Source organism: Oncorhynchus kisutch, unplaced genomic scaffold, assembly GCF_002021735.2.
Source record: "Oncorhynchus kisutch isolate 150728-3 unplaced genomic scaffold, Okis_V2 Okis04b-Okis11a_hom, whole genome shotgun sequence".
NCBI lineage: Eukaryota > Metazoa > Chordata > Actinopteri > Salmoniformes > Salmonidae > Oncorhynchus > Oncorhynchus kisutch.
The window spans coordinates 427,538-443,612 of NW_022261981.1; the positions used below are offsets into that span (position 1 = coordinate 427,538).

A 16,075-nucleotide genomic window follows, 5' to 3' on the forward strand; every position below is an offset into this window, starting at 1 on the left:
GAATAAAATGGCCTAATTTGTTTTTAGCCTACTCCATTGCCATTTCATTGTCAGCCATCTTGTAGTTGGCATGACAGTTCCATAAGGAGTTGGCATCCAGGCTAGTCCTCTTCAAGTCTAGATAACCTTTTCATCCAGTCTCCTCGTCTTCAAGCCTAGATAACCTTTTCTGGAGATGAAATAGATTGAAAACCATACTATTGCCAATAGTTTTTTTCTCTGGCAGGGAAAGGTGATTATCTTGCAGTGGAATCCACATACACTACCATCTAGTCAAACATTTGAGTTCTTAACTTTCAACCAAATTGCATAAATGAGCAAAATAAGACCAACAAATATTTATAATACATTTATTTAATGGTAAAGAGTGCAATGATACAAACCATTTTCACAAAGAAATGAGAAGTAGATTTTATATCTAAAAACAATACGCATGTTAAAAAGCATAAATAATACACCCACCCATCTATGACAGCAAAACATAAATACTCTCCATGAACCAAGATATGTGCTATTCATAAGTACTGACCCTTAGCTACACCCCACCTTTACATCTGGGTCGTATTCATTTGGCACCAGGCGGAAGAAAACAGAATCAAACAGGGTTCTTCCCTACATGAACTTGTCCAATAAGCAAGGCTTTCTTTGCTTTCTGTTAGAAAACGTTTTGCTACGGTGAGCCCTAATGAACACGACCCTTCTGGCTATAACAGTTGAACGAGTTTATTTAAAACCTCTTGTAATAAAATGTTCTCATGCTTTAATCAAGCAAGGCTCGTATAATGTTCCCAACACCAGGTTGGGTTTAGTGTTGTGCACGATGCTGTAATGGCAAAGTAACAGCATACAGTATAAAACCTAGCTCTGGTCCATTGCGCAACGAGTTGTCTCTTCCCCTGTTCAGGAAGGCTCAGCGCCAACAACCTGCACCGAACGCCCTGGTCCAGAGCTATAGAAAACCGCAAAGCCTTATAAGTCCCAGGCTGCATTGTCCAAGTTACAATCAAATTGATTCCGTTAAGTTAGTTCGACTAGACTGGAAGCCTTTACCTTTGTAAAATGAAAAAATAACACAAATTAAAATTCTGATAGTAAAATATGTACTTAGTAAAAATGACCATCCTCAGTAGAAAATCTGTTTTTTTTATACAGTTGTGGTGCAAATTAATGCAAGAGTATAATAGTTTGACTTTACGACTAATTTGTTGTTGTTGAAGAAAATGCACCTTTTAAATAAAAGGTGACGACAATATGAGAAGATGAGTCAGCTCACCATTTTTAGCAGCTACATTTCCAGATCGGTATTGCAAACGTCTTAATAAATGAATGAATGGTTTGAACAAACCCATGTGAAAATATAACCATTTCATAGATAAATAACACTGAAAAGATTACAATATGAGAAGGAAAACCATCCCCCCACCACAAGTACATTCATAAAATCAACTTGAAATCATCCTTTGAATAATAGAAGTAGAACAATAAAAATGAGGAACATTCGCTAACAAACCGATAAAAAAAACTTTAAAAACTAAAAATAAACACTGATATTAGAATTCTGATCTTCCATATGGAAGCAGATGCATCTATAAAACCGTACGCCTCAACCAGATACAATATTGAGAATTGGGGTTTGGATGCAGTGAGGTAATATAAGCTACACATGATAGAAATAGCATCACTAGATTGATGGTCTAGTAATTATATTCTATGTATGCTCCACGTTCTCCTCTCTTCCCCTCTCCCTCCAGCCACAGGTTTTATTTGCTAGCCTGGTCCCAGATCAGTTTGTGCAGTCTTGCCAACTTCTATGGTCATTGGATGGAGATGGGCAGAGATCTCACTTCAGCATCACTGACATGGTCTTAAATGTGTAAACTCCTTCCACCCGTTGACCTCCACAGGATACAATGCATACATTTTTTTGGGCATGTCAATGACTATAGGAGTTGACCAAAACGGTCAAAACAGATATGGGACCAGGTTATTGATTGGGAGGACCCCATTCTCCCTCCTCCAGTCATTGATTTGATTGGGTGGCCACTCCTACTTCCTACTGAAAAAACGTCCCTCCGCTCCAGCCATTGGTTAGATTGGTAAAGCCCCCATCCCATCCCCCCCTTCCAGCCATTAGTTGGATTCATAGACCCCTCCTCTCCTACTGAAAGAACTTCAGGCCTGCGACCAGGAAGAACTTCTCCAGAAAGATTTCCGAGTCGAGGACGGCGATGTGTGCTGCTCGGCCAATCAGGGAGTTGGCGGTGTTGGGCAGAGCATGGATGACATCGTAACGCACCAGGTTACAGTCTCTGTTCTGGAGCACCGGCAGCAACAGGTTCTCTATCATCTCTACATATACTGAACCTGGGAGAGGGGGAGTGAGAGAGGGGTAGTGAGAGAGGGGTAGTGAGAGAGGGGTAGCGGAAGTGAGAAGGGGGGGGGGGGGGGCAGAAAGGGTTTGAAGAGAAAAAAGGGAGTGACAGAGAGAAGAAGAATAAACTCCATTTAGAAGCGTGTGCATACATTTTACATCTGGGTGGCCCGGGAATCAAACCCACAAACCTAATGTTGCAAGGGCCATGCTCTAATCAACTGAGCCATACATGACAACAATCAATCAAATGTATTCATGAAGCCATTTCAACATCAACAGTTGTCACAAAGTGCTTAACTGTAACCCGGCCTAGCAAAGCCCCAACAGCAAGCAGCAGCGAGAGGAACCGGGCTATTGGTCCAGTAGCTTGTCTACACTGTGAACAAATGTCCTGTAGGACACACGTTTGGGGCCTGCTCTTATAAATATGTAGGGCCCACCTGTTTGTTTGTCCTTCAGGGCTGTCTTACACATCTCTATCCTGGCTGAGTGATATGGGACGTAACGATCCTGCAGAGAGCCCACTAACACCACGTTCCTGAAGTGATGAAGACCTGCCACAATACATTGACACAGCACACCTGTTATTCATGTAACAATAGACAGCAAGCTTCATTTAAATGCCCAGAAGAACTGATTGATACCAGGCGTTAACAATGTAACAAATTGCACTGTAAAAAACATCAACAACAAATTATCTTTACTCTGCTCAACTCACCAGATTTCTTGCTAAGCTTGTAGAGGAAGGTCTGTCTGGGATCAGAGTGGTCTCTGCAGGTCAGCTGGAGCAGCGAGCCAGACTTCTTCCACTTCTGCATGAACCACAGGCCTGGGAGGAAGGAAGGAGGAGGAACACAGGGGTTAAAGACTGACTAAATCAACCAGGGAGAGGAAGACAATGACTTGTTTCCTTGACTGAGCGTAGCACAGTGTCGTAGTTAAAGGGAAGTATACATTCAACATTTTCACAGTAAACTTTCCTGGAATAGTATACATACAAATAAAATAAAAATTGTAAGCTAGGAGCTTTTTAAATTGAATGTTGTATCCTGTGTTTTTAAAGATAAACTTCTCCTTAATGCAACTGCTGTGTCAGATTTCAAAAAAGCTTTCCATCGAAAGCACACCATGCAATAATCTGAGTAGAGCGCTCAGCCACCAAAACAAGCCATACAGATATCCGCCATGTTGTAGAGTCCACAAGTCTGAAATAGCGTTATAAATATTCACTTACCTTTGATGATCTTCATCGGAATGCACTCCCAGGAATCCCAGTTCCACAATAAATGTTTGTTTTGTTCAATAATGTTCATCTTTATGTCCAAATACCTCCTTTTTGTTTGCGTGTTTAGTTCACTAATCCAAATGCACAAGGCGCGGGAACTAAGTCCAGACGAAAAGTCCAAAAAGTTCCATTACAGTTCGTGGAAACATGGCAAACGATGTATATAATCAATCTTTAGGATGTTTTTATCATAAATCTTCAATAATGTTTCAACCGGACAATTCCTTTGTCTTTAGAAAGGAAAGGGAACAGAGCTCGTGCTCACAGCAGCGCGCGCTAAACAACTCATAGCTTTCAACTGAGCCACCTACTCTGACTGGTCTTATTCACTCCCCTTTGAAGCCTGAAACAACGTTCTAAAGACTGTTGACATCTAGTGGAAGCCTTAGGAAGTGCAATATGACCCCATTTACACTGTGTTTTCGATAGGGAATGAGTTGAAAAACTACAAACCTCAGATTTCCCACTTCCTGGTTGGATTTTTCTCAGGTTTTCACCTGCCATATGAGTTCTGTTATACTCACAGACATCATTCAAACAGTTTTAGAAACTTCAGAGTGTGTCCTATCCAAATCTACTAATAATATGCATATCTTAGCTTGTGGGCCTGAGTAGCAGGCAGTTTACTCTGGGCACGCTTTTTATCCGAACGTGAAAATACTGCCCCCTAGCCCGAAGAGGTTTTAAAGTATTGTCCAAATGTCTCCTCTGCTTCTTTCTGCATGCATTGTAGCCTGCCTCAGCCTCACCACTGAGCGCCACATCACTGTCTGTAAACCACAGTTATTACAACTTAGTAGCCTATTTTCTTTCTCCTGCTGAGGTAGGATCTGTTTAAATGTTAGCCAGTTAGAAAGATGTAAGAAGCTAAGTACTACTAGCCAGAGCCCTTCATATGTTCTGCAATAGAAGTCTCTGCAGGCAGCTAGCCACCTGATTGACTGACATAGTCACTTATAGATGGGCTATCAGTTGTCACACTCATTCTCATAGAGTCGGTTTTTGCTTGTTTGGTGGATGTCTGTAGACGCTGCAGGAGTCACGGGACGGTTTTAAAACTGCCTTTTGTACGGCATCTCGCAAACACACTGCGAACATGAACTAAACAAATCTAATGAGGTAGGATATTTGTCAGATTCTTCTAAATCCCAACTGGTGACCAGTGGTCCGATTTTGTCCCATGGATGGTTTCATTTCTCCACCTCCCAAGTTTTCTGAGCAAAAATAAATAAATACAAATTGTGTGCAGAATTTTCATCGCTGGACATATAAGACGCTAAAAACACAAGGAAATCAGCTCCAAATTAGGTGAATTTAAGAAATGTGTTCAAGTATTCCCACGCATCAAACACACATGATCTTATACAAATAAGCAAAGACAGACAGACAGACGCGGGCTTCTTGCGGTCAATTTGAATATTATTTATAATTGTTCCGGCCTCCCCAACCATCCGCTCCAGAAAATAAACAAATCGCTCCGCGGCTGAATCTAGGCGATGATCCCTGCTGTAGAGGGTATCGTGTAGAGAGACATACCTGTGTTGACCAGAGCAGAGCTGTTGTACAGGGTACCCAGGTGAGGTCCAGACAGAGAGAGGAAGGTGTGAAGTCTGCTCAGGTAACATTTAAATCTGGGTCTGGTAAGTACTGAACGAACTATCAGGTTCCCCAGGGAGTGGCCTACAAAGCTGAGAAACAGAGAATATAGATACAGGTCAGAGATCACGCAGGAGCTAACAGTAAACATGTCGTCCCCCACGAATGACGCAGCCACCCGATAGTTTGGGCCAATCAGTGTAATTTTGTCCATTTAAATTGTACGTTTATTTAACTAGGCAAGTCAGTTAAGAACAAATTCTTATTTTCAATGATGGCCTAGGAACAGTGGGTTAACTGCCTGTTCAGGGGCAGAACGACAGATTTGTACCTTGTCAGCTCGGGGGTTTGAACTTGCAACTTTCCAGTTACTAGTCCAACACTCTAACCACAAGGCTACCCTGCCGCCCCATGACGGATCTCTTTGGCAAGATGCATCATTCACCCAAGTTTCCTCAGAATTGGGCCAGTGGTTTCTGAGATATCATGAGGTACTAACATATTAAAGGACCGAGACAGATCCCCTCCCCGATTTCATGGTGGGGGACAATTAAATATGGCTGGATGTGGAGAGCACTGTTATACACCAGGGGGCATCTCATAAGCTGATTCAACTCCTTGTCTCCTTTCCTCCTTCTGTACTGATGGAAAAGGGGTGACTGACTGACTGGACAGTGGGAAAGGGGTGACTCACTAGACAGTGGGAAAGGGGTGACTCACTAGACAGTGGGAAAGGGGTGACTCACTAGACAGTGGGAAAGGGGTGACTCACTAGACAGTGGGAAAGGGGTGACTCACTAGACAGTGGGAAAGGGGTGACTCACTAGACAGTGGGAAAGGGGTGACTCACTAGACAGTGGGAAAGGGGTGACTCACTAGACAGTGGGAAAGGGGTGACTCACTAGACAGTGGGAAAGGGGTGACTCACTAGACAGTGGGAAAGGGGTGACTCACTAGACAGTGGGAAAGGGGTGACTCACTAGACAGTGGGAAAGGGGTGACTCACTAGACAGTGGGAAAGGGGTGACTCACTAGACAGTGGGAAAGGGGTGACTCACTAGACAGTGGGAAAGGGGTGACTCACTAGACAGTGGGAAAGGGGTGACTGACTAGACAGTGGGAAAGGGGTGACTGACTAGACAGTGGGAAAGGGGTGACTCACTAGACAGTGGGAAAGGGGTGACTCACTAGACAGTGGGAAAGGGGTGACTGACTAGACAGTGGGAAAGGGGTGACTGACTGGACAGTGGGAAAGGGGTGACTCACTAGACAGTGGGAAAGGGGTGACTGACGACAGTGGGAAAGGGGTGACTCACTAGACAGTGGGAAAGGGGTGACTGACTGGACAGTGGGAAAGGGGTGACTGACTAGACAGTGGGAAAGGGGTGACTGACTGGACAGTGGGAAAGGGGTGACTCACTGACTGGACTGGACAGTGGGAAAGGGGTGACTCACTGACTGGACTGGACAGTGGGAAAGGGGTGACTCACTGGACAGTGGGAAAGGGGTGACTCACTGGACAGTGGGAAAGGGGTGACTCACTGGACAGTGGGAAAGGGGTGACTCACTAGACAGTGGGAAAGGGGTGACTCACTAGACAGTGGGAAAGGGGTGACTCACTAGACAGTGGGAAAGGGGTGACTCACTAGACAGTGGGAAAGGGGTGACTCACTAGACAGTGGGAAAGGGGTGACTCACTAGACAGTGGGAAAGGGGTGACTCACTAGACAGTGGGAAAGGGGTGACTCACTAGACAGTGGGAAAGGGGTGACTCACTAGACAGTGGGAAAGGGGTGACTCACTAGACAGTGGGAAAGGGGTGACTCACTAGACAGTGGGAAAGGGGTGACTCACTAGACAGTGGGAAAGGGGTGACTGACTAGACAGTGGGAAAGGGGTGACTCACTAGACAGTGGGAAAGGGGTGACTCACTAGACAGTGGGAAAGGGGTGACTGACGACAGTGGGAAAGGGGTGACTCACTAGACAGTGGGAAAGGGGTGACTGACTGGACAGTGGGAAAGGGGTGACTGACTAGACAGTGGGAAAGGGGTGACTCACTGACTGGACTGGACAGTGGGAAAGGGGTGACTCACTGACTGGACTGGACAGTGGGAAAGGGGTGACTCACTGGACAGTGGGAAAGGGGTGACTCACTGGACAGTGGGAAAGGGGTGACTCACTGGACAGTGGGAAAGGGGTGACTCACTAGACAGTGGGAAAGGGGTGACTCACTAGACAGTGGGAAAGGGGTGACTGACGACAGTGGGAAAGGGGTGACTGACGACAGTGGGAAAGGGGTGACTCACTAGACAGTGGGAAAGGGGTGACTCACTAGACAGTGGGAAAGGGGTGACTCACTAGACAGTGGGAAAGGGGTGACTCACTAGACAGTGGGAAAGGGGTGACTCACTAGACAGTGGGAAAGGGGTGACTCACTAGACAGTGGGAAAGGGGTGACTCACTAGACAGTGGGAAAGGGGTGACTCACTAGACAGTGGGAAAGGGGTGACTCACTAGACAGTGGGAAAGGGGTGACTCACTAGACAGTGGGAAAGGGGTGACTCACTAGACAGTGGGAAAGGGGTGACTCACTAGACAGTGGGAAAGGGGTGACTCACTAGACAGTGGGAAAGGGGTGACTCACTAGACAGTGGGAAAGGGGTGACTCACTAGACAGTGGGAAAGGGGTGACTCACTAGACAGTGGGAAAGGGGTGACTGACTAGACAGTGGGAAAGGGGTGACTGACTAGACAGTGGGAAAGGGGTGACTGACTAGACAGTGGGAAAGGGGTGACTGACTGGACAGTGGGAAAGGGGTGACTCACTAGACAGTGGGAAAGGGGTGACTGACGACAGTGGGAAAGGGGTGACTCACTAGACAGTGGGAAAGGGGTGACTGACTGGACAGTGGGAAAGGGGTGACTGACTAGACAGTGGGAAAGGGGTGACTGACTGGACAGTGGGAAAGGGGTGACTGACTGGACAGTGGGAAAGGGGTGACTCACTGACTGGACTGGACAGTGGGAAAGGGGTGACTCACTGGACAGTGGGAAAGGGGTGACTCACTGGACAGTGGGAAAGGGGTGACTCACTGGACAGTGGGAAAGCCAATTCATGGGTCCTAGAGATCCACTATGTTGCTTCTACCCATCCCATTATTACTTCTTTCCATCAGCACAGATGAAGAAGAGGAGAGGGACACACTTCAGACTATAGCACCCATAGTAGGGGGACAATTAAAGAAGCAGAGACCGTGAGGTTGTAGACCTGAAGAACCCATATGTACCTGATCTTCGAGATGGTGAGGTTGTAGACCTGAAGAACCCATATGTACCTGATCTTAGAGACGATGAGGTTGTAGACCTGAAGAACCCATATGTACCTGATCTTAGAGACCGTGAGGTTGTAGACCTGAAGAACCCATATGTACCTGATCTTAGAGACGGTGAGGTTGTAGACCTGAATAACCCATATGTACCTGATCTTAGAGACGGTGAGGTTGTAGACCTGAATAACCCATATGTACCTGATCTTCGAGATGGTGAGGTTGTAGACCTGAAGAACCCATATGTACCTGATCTTAGAGACGATGAGGTTGTAGACCTGAAGAACCCATATGTACCTGATCTTAGAGACGGTGAGATTGTAGACCTGAAGAACCCATATGTACCTGATCTTAGAGACGGTGAGATTGTAGACCTGAAGAACCCATATGTACCTGATCTTAGAGACGGTGAGATTGTAGACCTGAAGAACCCATATGTACCTGATCTTAGAGACGGTGAGATTGTAGACCTGAAGAACCCATATGTACCTGATCTTAGAGACAGTGAGATTGTAGACCTGAAGAATCCATATGTACCTGATCTTAGAGACTGTGAGGTTGTAGATCTGAATGTACTGAACTATTTCATCCAACAGCCGGTCTGTCATCTGCTCAAAGTCAGCAAACGTGTCATTCTGTGGGGAAAAGAACAAAAAGTCAGACCTAAAGTTCTACAGACTGACAAGGACAAGGCATTGTTTACTGCACTTGCATAAGAGGATACAGACGAAACTGCTCTCCCGTGACAATACTGCTCTCCCATGAGACGAAACTAGAAGAAATTCCTATTAACCATCCATTGTTGATTGTCAATCAAGTACGAATGTACTTGAAATACATAACGTCCCATAATAATGTGAAGTAAAGAGACAGATGAGGTAGTGTCAGTTGGTTCAGGTGTACCATAACGAGGTAGTGTCAGTTGGTTCAGGTGTACCATAACGAGGTAGTGTCAGTTGGTTCAGGTGTACCATAATGAGGTAGTGTCAGTTGGTTCAGGTGTACCATAATGAGGTAGTGTCAGTTGGTTCAGGTGTACCATAATGAGGTAGTGTCCGTTGGTTCAGGTGTACCATAATGAGGTAGTGTCAGTTGGTTCAGGTGTACCATAACGAGGTAGTGTCAGTTGGTTCAGGTGTACCATAATGAGGTAGTGTCAGTTGGTTCAGGTGTACCATAACGAGGTAGTGTCAGTTGGTTCAGGTGTACCATAATGAGGTAGTGTCAGTTGGTTCAGGTGTACCATAATGAGGTAGTGTCAGTTGGTTCAGGTGTACCATAATGAGGTAGTGTGGGTTGGTTCAGGTGTACCATAATGAGGTAGTGTCGGTTGGTTCAGGTGTGGTACACTATGGTTAGTTACCTGGTTGCGTTCGGACATGAGGAAGTCTATCCTAGCTCCAGGTAGGCCCAGCTCCAGGTAGGTCTTCACCAGACGCAGGTCAGCACTGTTACCTGGAAGACACAGAATGAAGGAACACCCAAGATATTTCACATTAGACCTGGGTTCAAATACCGTTTGAAATCTTTCAAATACTATGAGCGATGCATTAACCTGTCTGGAACACCACTACTGGGGCTTTCCTATTGGTTCCATTGCCAAGTCAAGCTTGATCAAGCCCAGGTAAAGGATTTTAAATTATTTCAATAGTATTTAAACCCAGATTGGTTTTCAATATATCAGACCACAACATGTCCTGTGCCAAAAAGAACTGAAGCAGATAACAAGATGGGTTGATTATCTGACTAAATGGATAAAGTGTAGTTACCATCGAGGCCGTGGACACAGACGATGAGGTGGATGCCCTCGTCACAGTTGTCATCCTCCTCCAGGCTAAAGTAGGGGACACTGGAGGCCAGGTCTCCCACCTCACTGTACAGGAACCCTGGTAGTCTCAGCTGCTTCAACTCCTCTTTGGCCGCAACAAAACTACACCACGAGGATAAGGAAGACATTTGTATTATTTGCCTGGCCAGTAATGTTGATTAATAATATAAGCTATTATGATAATCATAATAATACTACTACTGTACACTGAGCATATACACTGAGTGTACAAAACATTAAGGACACCTGCTCTTTCCATGACATAGACTGACCAGGTGAATCCAGGTGAAAGCTATGATCCCTTATTGATGTCACTTGTTAAATCCACTTCAATCAGTATAGATGAAGGGGAAGAAACAGGTTAAAGAAGGATTTTTAAGCCTTAAGACAATTGAGACATGGATTGTGTGTCATTCAGAGGGTGAATGGGCAAGACAAAAGATTGAAGTGCCTCTGAACAGGGTATGGTAGTTGGTTCCAGGTGCACCGGCTTGTGTGAAGAACTGAAGACAAAAGGGGGGGGTGCAATGCAACATTAGGTGGATGTTCCTAATGTTTTGTACACTCAGTGTATATGCCATATAGCAAATGCTTGAATCCAAATGGACTTACAGTCATGCATGCATACATTCTACATATGGGTGGTCCCAACAGGAATCAAACCTACGACCCTTGGCGTTGCAAGTGCCATTATCTACAGACTGAGCCACAAAGAACCACATTAATGTGCAAATGGTGCATCGTCCCTGTCAAATCAACCTAATACAGTAAAGTTAACGGAGCAACATTTCCCTAGCTAAGGCTTAAGACAGAACCATCAAAGAAGCAGAAATGAAATTATGGAACTGTGGACCGTAGGACATGAGGTGACTAGACTGTGGACCGTAGGACATGAGGTGACTAGACTGTGGACCGTAGGACATGAGGTGACTAGACTGTGGACCGTAGGACATGAGGTGACTAGACTGTGGACCGTAGGACATGAGGTGACTAGACTGTGGACCGTAGGACATGAGGTGACTAGACTGTGGACCGTAGGACATGAGGTGACCAGACTGTGGACCGTAGGACATGAGGTGACCAGACTGTGGACCGTAGGACATGAGGTGACCAGACTGTGGACCGTAGGACATGAGGTGACCAGACTGTGGACCGTAGGACATGAGGTGACTAGACTGTGGACCGTAGGACATGAGGTGACTAGACTGTGGACCGTAGGACATGAGGTGACTAGACTGTGGACCGTAGGACATGAGGTGACTAGACTGTGGACCGTAGGACATGAGGTGACTAGACTGTGGACCGTAGGACATGAGGTGACTAGACTGTGGACCGTAGGACATGGAGGTGACTAGACTGTGGACCGTAGGACATGAGGTGACTAGACTGTGGACCGTAGGACATGAGGTGACTAGACTGTGGACCGTAGGACATGAGGTGACTAGACTGTGGACCGTAGGACATGAGGTGACTAGACTGTGGACCGTAGGACATGAGGTGACTAGACTGTGGACCGTAGGACATGAGGTGACTAGACTGTGGACCGTAGGACATGAGGTGACTAGACTGTGGACCGTAGGACATGAGGTGACTAGACTGTGGACCGTAGGACATGAGGTGACTAGACTGTGGACCGTAGGACATGAGGTGACTAGACTGTGGACCGTAGGACATGAGGTGACTAGACTGTGGACTGTAGGACATGAGGTGACTAGACTGTGGACTCACGCTTTCATCTGTGGTGTGGGGGCGCTGTCATACCAGCGCAGGCTGTTGGAGGTGAGGGAGGTGGAAGGGGTAGGGACTAGAATTCTCCCCTGGGAAGAGCCCACTGAGCTGGGAGCCAGGGGGGAGCGGACAGGGGCACCATAGCCTGGAGGAAGACCCCTGGGCTCCTGAACATGGTCCAGTCCCAACTGTTCAAACATCAGACTCCTTCCTACTGCCCCTCCATCTCCTTCATCCTCCTCCTCCTCGTCAACAACACCGTTCACGAACGCCAAGCCGTCTCCTTCCTCGTAGAAGCCGTTCTCTATCATCTCGTTGTCCTCTTCCTCGTCTTCCTCTACAGGCGGCCCCGGCCCCGCTCCAGACAGTATCCCCAGGGTGATAGCTGATGTCTCTACAGGGCTGATCTCTGAGACGTCTGTGCTGGAGCGCGAGCCAAAGTAGTTTTCTACCAGTCCCTTCTTGACCAGGTCACTGCTGCTGGCGGTGGAGTTAGAGGAGGGGTAGGAGGCTGTCTGGGGCTCACTACGGGGGGCACCTGGACCCCCTACGGCCCCCTCAGAGGAACCTGTTAACAACCTGGGATCAGTGTTAAGTGTTGACTCAGAGGTTGAGGAAAAAGTCCTAGGAGGCAGATATTGAGATGCAGAACCCCCACTAGCAGTGGTGTTGAGGCCCAACCCAGCGTCGGGGTGCGTTTGGCTGGGTACGGAGCAGCGTGTTGGGACAGATGGTGGTGGTTCTCCAGAGAACACCAGGCTCTGTTGCTCCTGTACCAGAACACTGGACTTCCTCATTCCCCCTGGGCCGGGTGGCCCCTCGGCCTCCTCTCCTCCTACACTGCTGGAGCCCCTGGACACAGACGTACCCCCCTCCCCCTCGTCATCCGAGGGCAGCGAGTTGATGGAGGTGAGGGAAGACTGGACGCCGCTGACTGTGCTCTCCGGGTTGAGGCCCTCTCTAGTCCACATGCTGCCCTTATGGACAGAGGTGGGCTGGACGGGCCGGGGAGCAGGGCTGAGTAGGGGCCGTTCGGCCTGCTGGGGGCCCAACTCAGTCTCAGGGGCCCCAGCCAGCCCTACGGCCCCACCCTGGGTAGCCAGCTGGATAGCGAAGGAACTGGGCTCGCTCTCGATACCAGAGTCGGAGAGGCGGGAGGAGGCACTGGGGACAGCAGCACCTCCGTCTGGTGGCAGCCTGATACAATCACCTTTCACCTGCTGTAGAAGCACCAGGCCTGGCCTCTGACTAACCTCAGTCATTACCCCTCTACCCCGAGGCCTGTCAGACACCTCAGAACTCCAGTCTCTCATAGCAAGGTGTTTAGAGTCGGACATACACAGGTCTGTCTGGGTGATTTCTGGGATCTCTCTTTTGGAGGTCCCATCCCCATCCGTCCGACAGGGCAGGAGAACGGTCACTGTGTCTCCTTGGTACGGGTCCTTGTCACAGGGTTGGACCTCAATGTGCCTGAGTCCAGTGGCGGTAGAACCAGGCGTGTAGTGATCGGGCAGCTGCTGGCTGCAGTGGTCAACGGCAGCATTTTTGTTAATTACTTGGTTATTATCTGTGGTGGCTAATCCGGCTACAGCTCCAGGACCAGCCTGGGCCGGCTTGTTCTGTGTGTCCAAGCTCACTAAGGCTGTGAAGTAACCTTTCTGACTAGCCACGCCACTAGCTACTAGGACGTCATCCTCAAGGAGAGAGTCAAAATTAAGAACAGCATTTGCCTGTCCAGCGGCGGTGGTAGCACCAGGCTCAGGAAAATATTTGGAGATCCTAGTCCTTAGGTCAGTGTTGGAGTCTCCCCCAGTCACCCCCAGCAAGGCATTCCTCTCCCCCTGCTCCCTCTCCTCCCTCTGCTTCAGGCCAGCCTCTCCCTGTCCCTGGGTCTCTCTGTCATGGTCAGTTTCTCCATGTGTTAGCTGTGAAGGGTTAGCCGAGTTAGCGGCCTTCCCCAGGTTCTTATAAGCCACCAGAACCACAGAGTCCTTGGATCCCTGTCTGATGAGCTTCTTGGCGTTCTCCCTCTCCGTCTTGGCGTTCTTCTTCAGTTTCACCGACTTGCCTTTTAATACAAAGAAAAAGCATGTGTTTTATATTTAAGGAGTTTTATCACAAACCCAACGTGCTTCAGATGAACTGATAAAACATCATGGTAACCACTCTATTCAAGGAAGCATTGTCAAGGATTTGTCAGTGCCACATTTACCAAGACATATAGACTGAGACAGTACTCACTGGGGGCAGAACACACAATAACTATCATCTGAACGTCTGGCGTACTGTAGTAACTATCATCTGAACGTCTGGCGTACTCTAGTAACTATCATCTGAACGTCTAGCGTACTGTAGTAACTATCACCTGAACATCTAGCGTACTGTAGTAACTATCATCTGAACATCTAGCGTACTGTAGTAACTATCATCTGAACGTCTAGCGTACTGTAGTAACTATCACCTGAACGTCTAGCGTAGTAACTATCATCTGAACGTCTAGCGTAGTAACTATCACCTGAACTTCTAGCGTAGTAACTATCATCTGAACGTCTGGCGTACTGTAGTAACTATCATCTGAACGTCTAGCGTAGTAACTATCATCTGAACGTCTAGCGTACTGTAGTAACTATCACCTGAACGTCTAGCGTACTGTAGTAACTATCACCTGAACTTCTAGCATAGTAACTATCATCTGAACGTCTGGCGTACTGTAGTAACTATCATCTGAACGTCTAGCGTAGTAACTATCACCTGAACGTCTAGCGTACTGTAGTAACTATCACCTGAACGTCTAGCGTACTGTAGTAACTATCACCTGCACGTCTAGCGTACTGTAGTAACTATCATCTGAACGTCTAGCGTACTGTAGTAACTATCATCTGAACGTCTAGCGTACTGTAGTAACTATCACCTGAACGTCTAGCGTACTGTAGTAACTATCATCTGAACGTCTAGCGTAGTAACTATCATCTGAACGTCTAGCGTACTGTAGTAACTATCACCTGAACGTCTAGCGTAGTAACTATCATCTGAACGTCTGGCGTACTGTAGTAACTATCACCTGAACGTCTAGCGTACTGTAGTAACTATCATCTGAACGTCTAGCGTAGTAACTATCATCTGAACGTCTGGCATACTGTAGTAACTATCACCTGAACGTCTAGCGTGGTAACTATCACCTGAACGTCTAGCGTACTGTAGTAACTATCACCTGAACGTCTAGCGTACTGTAGTAACTATCACCTGAACGTCTAGCGTACTGTAGTAACTATCACCTGAACGTCTAGCGTACTGTAGTAACTATCACCTGAACGTCTAGCGTACTGTAGTAACTATCACCTGAACGTCTAGCGTACTGTAGTAACTATCACCTGAACGTCTAGCGTACTGTAGTAACTATCACCTGAACGTCTAGCGTACTGTAGTAACTATCACCTGAACGTCTAGCGTACTGTAGTAACTACCATCTGAACGTCTAGCGTGGTAACTATCATCTGAACGTCTGGCGTGGTAACTATCACCTGAACGTCTAGCGTAGTAACTATCATCTGAACGTCTAGCGTAGTAACTATCATCTGAACGTCTAGCGTAGTAATCATGATAGTAACTATTCCTATGAATAACAACAACACACCTTTGGACTTGGGCAGGTCTGGGCAGTCATCGGGCCAGGTAGTGTCCATCATGGTTGGGGGCCGAGGCTCCAGGATGGGGCTGGGGAAGGATGCTGCGGCAGCTGCAGTGGAAGAGGATGAGGCCTTAGAGTTACCGGAGGAAGTGGAGCCACTCCGGGGGTTATGTATGCCCAGCCACGGCCCGTCCCGATCTGAAGCAGGGAGACCAGAGTACGGAGAAAATCTCAATGACCTTTATCCACCAAGTAGATTTACATATACCCAGAATTACATTAGGTGAAATGGTGTTGCCATAGTAAAC

At 47.2% G+C, this 16,075-nt stretch overlaps 1 protein-coding gene across 1 annotated transcript in view; it reads right to left on the reverse strand.

Moving 5' to 3' along the window:
* Positions 1-336: 336 nt before the first annotated feature.
* Positions 337-16,075, reverse strand: part of LOC109876239 (protein FAM135A) — a 58,226-nt gene continuing 42,487 nt past the window's right edge. Inside the window, 9 exon segments of the mRNA XM_031813067.1 lie at positions 337-2,364; positions 2,815-2,928; positions 3,093-3,203; positions 5,196-5,347; positions 9,121-9,218; positions 9,947-10,038; positions 10,353-10,513; positions 12,140-14,207; positions 15,774-15,965. Coding sequence (XP_031668927.1) covers positions 2,159-2,364; positions 2,815-2,928; positions 3,093-3,203; positions 5,196-5,347; positions 9,121-9,218; positions 9,947-10,038; positions 10,353-10,513; positions 12,140-14,207; positions 15,774-15,965 — 3,194 coding nt within the window. The 3' untranslated portion in view covers positions 337-2,158.